Source organism: Cucumis melo, chromosome 6 (genome assembly GCF_025177605.1).
Source record: "Cucumis melo cultivar AY chromosome 6, USDA_Cmelo_AY_1.0, whole genome shotgun sequence".
Taxonomy (NCBI): domain Eukaryota; kingdom Viridiplantae; phylum Streptophyta; class Magnoliopsida; order Cucurbitales; family Cucurbitaceae; genus Cucumis; species Cucumis melo.
Genome location: NC_066862.1, coordinates 34,226,013 through 34,234,133, shown reverse-complemented (window position 1 = coordinate 34,234,133; position 8,121 = coordinate 34,226,013). Strand labels below are relative to the sequence as shown.

The 8,121-nt window shown below is 39.0% G+C and overlaps 1 protein-coding gene across 1 annotated transcript; it reads right to left on the bottom strand.

Moving 5' to 3' along the window:
• Positions 1-735: 735 nt before the first annotated feature.
• LOC103501632 (uncharacterized) lies at positions 736-2,855 on the bottom strand. The gene is made up of 3 exons (XM_051085624.1): positions 2,675-2,855; positions 1,547-2,572; positions 736-1,313 (listed from the first exon to the last, which is right to left on the bottom strand). The coding sequence occupies exons 1-3, from the start codon at positions 2,853-2,855 to the stop codon at positions 736-738; spliced, it is 1,785 nt and encodes a 594-aa protein (XP_050941581.1).
• Positions 2,856-8,121: the final 5,266 nt, after the last annotated feature.

Below are 8,121 nucleotides of genomic sequence, written 5' to 3'. Positions count from 1 at the left end.
TATCTTTAGAAAGGAAGGAACTGGAGAAGAGACTTCGGAGCATAAATGTTGAGTCTGAACAACTGTCGATCTTATCTTGTGAAAAAGCGGAGGCCATAGACCAACAAGAACTAGAAATTGCCAAGCTCTAGAATGAAGTCAATACCCTAGAAAGCACCCCTGCTATTACTGAGGAAACGATTGAGGCACTAGCTACGGTTCGCAAGAGCATGGAAGCTGCACAAGAATAATTTAAGAACTTCAAGTGGAAGCTTTGATTTATGCCCCCTTTGTCCCCTTTTTCTTTTTGCTGCAAACCTGTAGATGTGAAAATTTTTGTTGAATTATAATGCAGAAGGATTTTTTTATATATATACATGTAATATAGCTACATTTACATTTATTTTTCCATGTTTTCATATGAGCAGACAATGAAGCATGATTTTTTTTTATACATGTAACTGAATTTAAAGTGAACTTTAAGCTGCCTACGTACCCTTTTTATAATATAGGGATCAAGTCATGATGTAGTTCAAAATTTATTTATTTATTTGTTTTTTTTTACATAACTGGATTAGGCATAAAACTTCTTGAGAAATTTGTCGTTGATTAGGCCAATTCGTAATCCGTCTTAATCGATGATTTTGTATGCTCCATTCGTGAAAACTTCTTTGACAATGTAGGGTCCGTCCCATTTAGGTGTGAACTTATTTCCCGTATGCCTTGTCATGATAATGGGTCTTCTTACTGCGAGCACTAAATCACCAACTTGAAATGATCGGGCCTTACCTGTTTGTCAAAGGCTTTTGACATTCGTGCTTGATAACATTCGAGTGCTTGTTGCTCTTCCAGTCTCTTTTCGTCAAGTGCTTCTAACTCTTGAAGGCGTAATTTAGCATTGTCTTCAGTAGTTAGCCCTTCTTGAATTGCCATTCTTAAGGAAGGAATTTCTCTTTCTAGTGGGAGTACTGCTTCAACGCCATAAACTAAGGAATAAGGTGTAACAACTGTAGGAGTACGATGGGTAGTTCTGTAGGCCCACAATGCTTCCCCAATCTTTTCTTGCCAATCTCTTTTTGTCTTGGAGACCGCCTTTTTAAGCAGACTACACAAAGTTTTGTTGAATGCTTCTGCCAATCCATTTGCTGTGGCATTGTACATAGAAGACTTGTACTGTTTGAAGTTAAATTTTTCACATAGCTTGTCCATCAAAGTGTTAGCGAATTGTCTTCCATTATCAGTTACGATACGATGAGGAATACCATATCTGTAAATGATGTGTGTCTGAACAAAATTAACAATGTTTTCCTTCTTTGCTTCTCTTAATGGCACGGCTTGAGCCCAATTAGAAAATAATCAGTTCCTGCAAGGATGTAAGAATGACCAACCAATGATTTAGGCGTGATAGATCCAACCAGGTCGAGTCCCCAAGCTTCAAAAGGCCATGAAGCTATTGTCAGATGGAGCGGCTCTGGTGGTTGATGTATAAATTTTGCATGGAATTGATAAGCCTCACAATACTTCGCAAAATGCATCGAATCGTGGATCATGGTAGGCCAGTACTAACCCATTCTTTTCAACTGATATTGGAGCTTTGGACCAGACTGGTGGGCATCACAAATACCTGAATGAGCTTCCTCTAAGGCCTTTGTCGATTCCTCTTTCCCTAGGCATTTCAGCAGAAGTCCCTCATATGAGCGTCGGTAAAGTGTGTCTTTGTAATAAATAAATCGCGCAGCTCTTCTACGTATTTTGGCTCTATGTCGAGGATCGGTGGAAAGTTTTCCATGCTCCAAATAGTCTATAATGGGCTGGCGCCAATCTTCTTCATCAATTGCATACACAGATATCACATCAGCTTCTTCGTATTGACTTTCAATTGAAGGCACAATCCATTTTTGACAAAGGGAAATGTTTATTGGTATGTCTTCCGAGACTGTTAAAGCAGTGGCCAAATTTGCAAGTGCATCAGCTTTCTTATTTTCTGATCTCGGTATATGCTCCAATATTATGCTGTCGAATCTGTCCATCAATCTTCTAGCATAACTAAAGTAAGGCTTCAAGTCTTGATGCTTTACCTCGTACTGATAAGAGAGCTTATTTATGATTAACTTCGAATCACCGAATATTTCTATGCACTTTATCCCAAATTTTGAAGCCATTTGGAGGCCGATAATAAGGGCTTGGTACTCGACAACATTATTTGAACAAAACTCACCGAGTGTGAAGCTATATGGCAACATATGTTTCTCAGGAGAAATGAAGAGAATGCCAACACCAGCTCCACTTCTTCGTGTCGCACCATCAAAGAACATGATCCAAGGCTCCATGCTTTCAACTAACAATACTTCCTCATCAGGTAAAACCTCACATAACTTCCAATTTGATGGAACTGGATGATCAGCCAGGAAATCTGCCAATGCTTGGCCCTTCACTGCTTTTTGGGGGATATATACAATATCATATTGTTGGAGTATAATAGCCCACTTCGCGAGGCGTCCCGAGATGACTGGCCTTGATAAGATATATTTGACAGGACCAGATTTTGCCACCAAGTGTATAGTGAATGCTTGCATATAATGTCTCAGTTTATCTATTGCAAAAAAGAGGGCGAGACACATTTTCTCAATTGGAGAATAATTTAATTCAGCTCCTGTCATAGTTCTACTTAGATATTAGAGTGCACATTCCTTACCTTTATCATTTTCTTGTGCAAGTAATGCCCCGAGCGAAGTCTCTTGAGCTGCAATATACAATATTAATGGTTTTCCAGCTGCAGGCGCACTTAAGACCGGAGGGTTGAACAGATACTTCTTTATGCTATCAAATGCATTTTGGCATGATTGGTCCCAATCAAAGACTGCATCCTTCCTCATTAGTCTCTAGAATGGTTGACATCGAGCTGCAAGATTAGATATAAACCTTCTAATGTAAGCCAAACGACCTTGCAATCGTCTCAATTCGTGCAGGTTCTTCGGACTTGGCATCTTCTAGATAGCATTAATTTTTGAGTGATCAACTTCGATGCCGCGATGTCTCATAATAAATCCCAAAAACTTCCCTGAAGTTACACCAAATGCACACTTGAGAGGGTTCATTCTTAGTTGATATTTTCTGAGGCGATCAAGTACAAGTTTCAGGTCTTTCAAGTGATCGCATTTCTTCTTGGACTTGACTACAAGATCGTCAACATAACATTCAATGTGTTTATGCAGCATATCATCAAAGATCCTCTGCATAGCGCGCTGGTATGTAGCACCTGCATTTTTCAATCCGAAAGGCATTACCTTATAACAGTATATACCTTTCGGAGTTCGAAATGTTGTTTTCTCCGCGTCATCTAGAGCCATTCTAATCTGGTTATATCCTGACGACCCATCCATGAAAGATAAAGCTTCATGCCCTGCAGTTGCATTTATCATGATTTCCATGATAGGCAAAGGAAAGTCATCTTTTGGGCATGTGTTATTTAGGTCGCGAAAATTGACACAAACACGTAGTTGGCCATTCTTCTTCCTTACGGGAACAATATTAGCTATCCATGTTGGATACTTGACTTCACGAATAAATCCAGCCTCAATGAGCTTATTTATCTCTTCCTCGATTTGAGAAATGAGTTCTGGTCGAGATCGTCGTTGGGCTTGCTTGACTGGTCGATGCTCTAGTTTGATCGCAAAGTGTTGAACGGCACCTTTGGATCGAGTCCAGAAATTTCCTTATATGACCATGCAAAGACATCTTTGTATGCTTTGAGTAAGTTCACATACTCATTTTCATCATTGTCAGAAAGTTGGGTGCTTATGAAGGTTGGACGAGGTTCTTCTTTCGTACCAAGATTGACTTCTTTTATTGGACGAGGTTCTTCTTTCGTACCAAGATTGACTTCTTTTATTGGACGAGGTTCTTTTTTCGTACCAAGATTGACTTCTTTTAACTCATCAATCGTTGATTGACCCCCATCCTCAAGTGATAATGGAACTGCTTCGACATCCTCTTCAAATATATCATGATCAGATGTCTCTTCTATTGTAACATGGCAACAACCTTCCACATCTACTTCATCTTCTGGTTCATTATCTTCAGGTCGAGTAAAAACAACATCATGTCACTTTACTTTCAATGAACCCTTTATATTTACTGAGACGAACATCTTTCATTTCATTCTTGATGGAACTGCACTACGAATTTCCTCGTCTCCTGTCACTAGGCTAGATTTCTGCAAGACGGATATGGAGGATTTCTTTTGGCCTCTTGTTACTGACACCCTTGACCTTTTAAAAGTAGATTTTCTTGTGGTCGAAGTTGGGCTTATAGATTGTACTTTCTTTGCATTTGTGTTTAGCCTTTAAAAGGCAAAAATTCGAGTGAAGCCGCAGGTTAAAACTTGATTATTGTCTTCCGCTATCGATGTACTCACCCTCTATAAGACTGAAGGACGTATAGCAGAAAAAGTAATGCGATCAAAAACTGAACTTCTTGTATTTCTATCTTTTTTGCCCTCTTCAAAATCTTTGTTTTCTTCAACTGTAATGTGGCATGTATTAGCAACTTTTGCTTTTCCTTTACCAATTATTCGAACTTGTTCAGAAGACTGATATCCAATTCCAGCTATGGAATTAGGTATAGAATATCCTTGTTTCTGTAGTTTCTTTTGAGTAGGGGAAAGCTCAGACCTTTCGTCAAATATTTTCACGCTTTTAAGCTCAGTACGAGTTGTAAAGTCATAACCCACCTTTGCCATCAACTTATATGCCTTTGGTTCGAATCCCTCCACTGTTCGTCTTTCTGGAAGGTATGCTTCTAAGTCCTTTTTCTCAATTTTTTTCGCTTCTCCTTTCTCTATCTTGGTAAGCGGCGCGATCAAATTTTCCTTTAATATCTCAATGTTTTTTACCGTCAGGTTTTTCGAACATTCGGCAAATGGTGACTCTCCCTTCTTACGTCAGGACAAAGGAATATAACGTAAAACAGGGGGATTTGAGACTTCCTTTTGTAAGGTTGCTATCTTTTCAGCCTCTGGCGCCTTTGACTTAGTTTCGATCGTTGATTCACCATTTTCTTGATTATTGAGTGCATCCCCTTTATTTGATTTCTTGCTTGTGATCATTTCTTGCTCGTTCTTAAAAGTGTCCTTAGTCACTGGAACTTCGGTTGATATGATTTCACTCACGTCTTCACTTTTTGTATAAAATTTTGCATCAACGAAGTGAGACTCAGCCTTTGTAAATGGCCTAGAGTCAGCATCAACCTTTCTAATTCCCTGTTTATAAAATTTAAAGCATTGATGAAGCATGGAGGTTACTATTCCATTTTCATGTATCCATGGACATCCCAATAACATTTTATAAGTAGTCCTCGAATCAATCACATGGAATATTGTGCTTGCCTGCAAATCCCCTATGAAGATCTCCAAACGAACAGTGCCTATTGCCCGTTGTGCTCCTTGATTAAAGCCTTGAATCACCAGTTTACTATTTGATAACTCTTCCACTGAGATACCTAATTGATTCATTGTTGACTTGGGTAGAATGTTGACGGCAGAACCGTTATCTATGAGAATTTGATTAAGCTTTTGCTCCCGAACGTATCCTGACACATATAAAGGTCTATTATGAAGCTTTGACCCAAGTAGCAAATCTTCATCACTGAATGATATCGACATACAACAGGAATCACACACCTTCGTTGGTGATGTAACAATAGTCGAGACATCATCATTTTTTTAATATCTCGATGATTATATACTTAACTTCTCGTGATATTGTTAACAAATCATTTATGCCTAAAGGAAGCAAATTCTCTGGCTTGGGTGTCTCCTCCATCGCATTTGAGGGGAAAGCGTCCTCCTCCGTCGTACTGGTAATATGACACGAGACTATTTCTATTGAAAAGTTTTTAGGGAAGAAGTCCTTTAGAGTTATCGATCGTCGTGGTCGAGAAAGCCCCTCACTTTCTTCAATAATCGATAGAAACTTTCTTAGGTTCTTTCTTGTGCTTCTTCTTTGAGACTTACCCTTGCTCCTGTATTTTCAGTACGAGCCGGATTCTTTTTGGAAAAAACTTTGCTTGCGCTTCTTTCGGCGCATTACCAGCGTCCATCCCTCTTCAATATTATCTACTTGTTTTTCTTCTTCCTTAGGGCCATTAGCCTGGAAGTCATTATTTTGTAAATCCTCCGGTGAAGAATATATAACAACAGATTTCAATGATCCAAATTGAATTAGATTCCCTATAGCAGACAATCTACTATCTGACTGTATGATTACTGCGGCATGATTTGTTTGTGCAACATCATCAAGTTCTAGCTCGTTCTTTTTGTCTAGAGCTAACTTTAGAATCAACTCCTTCAATACAAAACATTTTTCAACGGGATGGCTGATGACCCGATGATATTTGCAGTAATTGGGATCATTTACTCTCCCCATTTTTGCAGGCCTTTTACATTCGGGAAGTTGAATGAGTTGTTTTTCTAGTAGTTGGTCTAACATGTCAGGTAAGTCAGAGTCTGAAAAAGGATAAATTTTTTCTTGCCTCTCTTTCAATGTTGGACGTCTTTTTTTGCCTACGTCTTGGCGTTTTTTCATTTTCTTTTCCTTTGAGACAAGCTTCAAAGGGGTCGTACTGACGACCATAGCCTCCTTGGTAGCACCCTTCAATACCTTCTGGGTGCTCTTCACTTCTTTCTTTTCTTTTCTAACTTCTGGGACTAATAGATCATTGTTTCCTCTATTAGCAATACTTAGCTCCATATCATGAGCTCTGGTTGCTAACTCTTCAAAGGTATGGGGTTTTATTCCCTGCAAGATGTACAGGAGCTCCCAATGCATTCCTTGAGTGCACATTTCAACAGCTGATAATTCAGTTAATCTATCTTTGCAGTCAAGGCTTAATGCCCTCCAGCGATTAATATAGTCAATGACTGGCTCACCTTTTCGCTGCTTGGTTGCAGTTAACTCTATCATGCTAACAATACGTCGGGCGCTGTAGAAATAGTTAAGAAAGTCCCTTTCAAGTTGCTTCCAACTATCAATGGATTCAGGCTCCAAGTTGGTGTACCAGTCGAAAGTGTTTCCTTTGAGAGTTCGAACGAACTGCTTGACTAACAAATCTCCCCGTGTACCAGCAGTTTCACAAGTTTCGATGAAATGAGCAACATGTTGTTTTGGGTTGCCCTTTCCATCGAACTGTTGAGACTTTGGTGGCTAGTATCCATGTGACATCCTCATATTATCGATCCTTTTCGTATATGGCTTGGAATATAAAGAGAAGGTTTGAGCAGGTTCACAGTAATGAGTTTTGATGGAGTTTGCAATCATCTCTTGCAGCTGCTGGACAAACAACGATGCGATCGAGGTAGAATTTTGTGGTTGACTTTCTTGCATAATTTCTTTTCCTTTGTTAACATTTTTTATAATGTGTGTGTGACTTGATTCAGCAGCATCACAACTTTCGATGTGATTCTTCAATGATGCAATCTCAAAATCCCTTTCTTCAACTGTCCTCATGAGCATATTAACCTTTTTTTCGAGCTCTGTCATTCGGTCTTCGCTTGTATCCACATCAGTTACAATAACTGACATTATATTTGGCTGAGGCATCTCCTCGTTTGAGCGCTCAGATAACGAGTTGTGTTCGTCAATTGCAAGATTCTCTTTGATTACAATTCCACTTTTTGGTGGCTTAGAGATTTGCTCCCAAATATTCTTTGCAACTTCAAAAAGAGGCATATCTTCAGATGACTGAATCTCCCTTGAGCGGCTGCGAGTGTTTGGCCGTTTGTCGATGTCACTGAGAGCTTTGGAAGTGTTGCCTTGAGATGTCATGATTTTCTTTGGATGTTCTTCAAAAAGAGAAAGAGATGAAAGGTAGAGATGGTCCCATTGGGCGTGCCAAATTGTTCACACGAGATTTCAGGAGAAATTTAATTCGTGGAATTAAATTTTGTATATTGATTGATATAGTGGATACAATCTATAATATTTACTCCTTTGATTCTTTCGCTCACATACAATTTAAACTTAGAACTTTTTGATCTTTGGTCTTCAGGAAGTTGTAATTACAAGTCAATTCGAGCTTGAATCTTCTGGAATTCAAAGAAAGTTGATCTTCCAAGTCTTCGATCTTTCAGAAGGATGATTTCGA

What these genes read in the sequence shown, in the direction of transcription:
- LOC103501632 (XM_051085624.1), bottom strand. Translation starts at nt 2,855, where the DNA reads ATGAGGAAGGATGCAGTCTTTGATTGGGACCAATCATGCCAAAATGCA. An exon ending in TGCACAAGAAAATGATAAAG is followed by an intron (nt 2,573 to 2,674) that starts GTAAGGAATGTG and finishes TTTTTGCAATAG; the next exon opens with ATAAACTGAGACATTATATG. An exon ending in ATATCAGTTGAAAAGAATGG is followed by an intron (nt 1,314 to 1,546) that starts GTTAGTACTGGC and finishes ATTGGGCTCAAG; the next exon opens with CCGTGCCATTAAGAGAAGCA.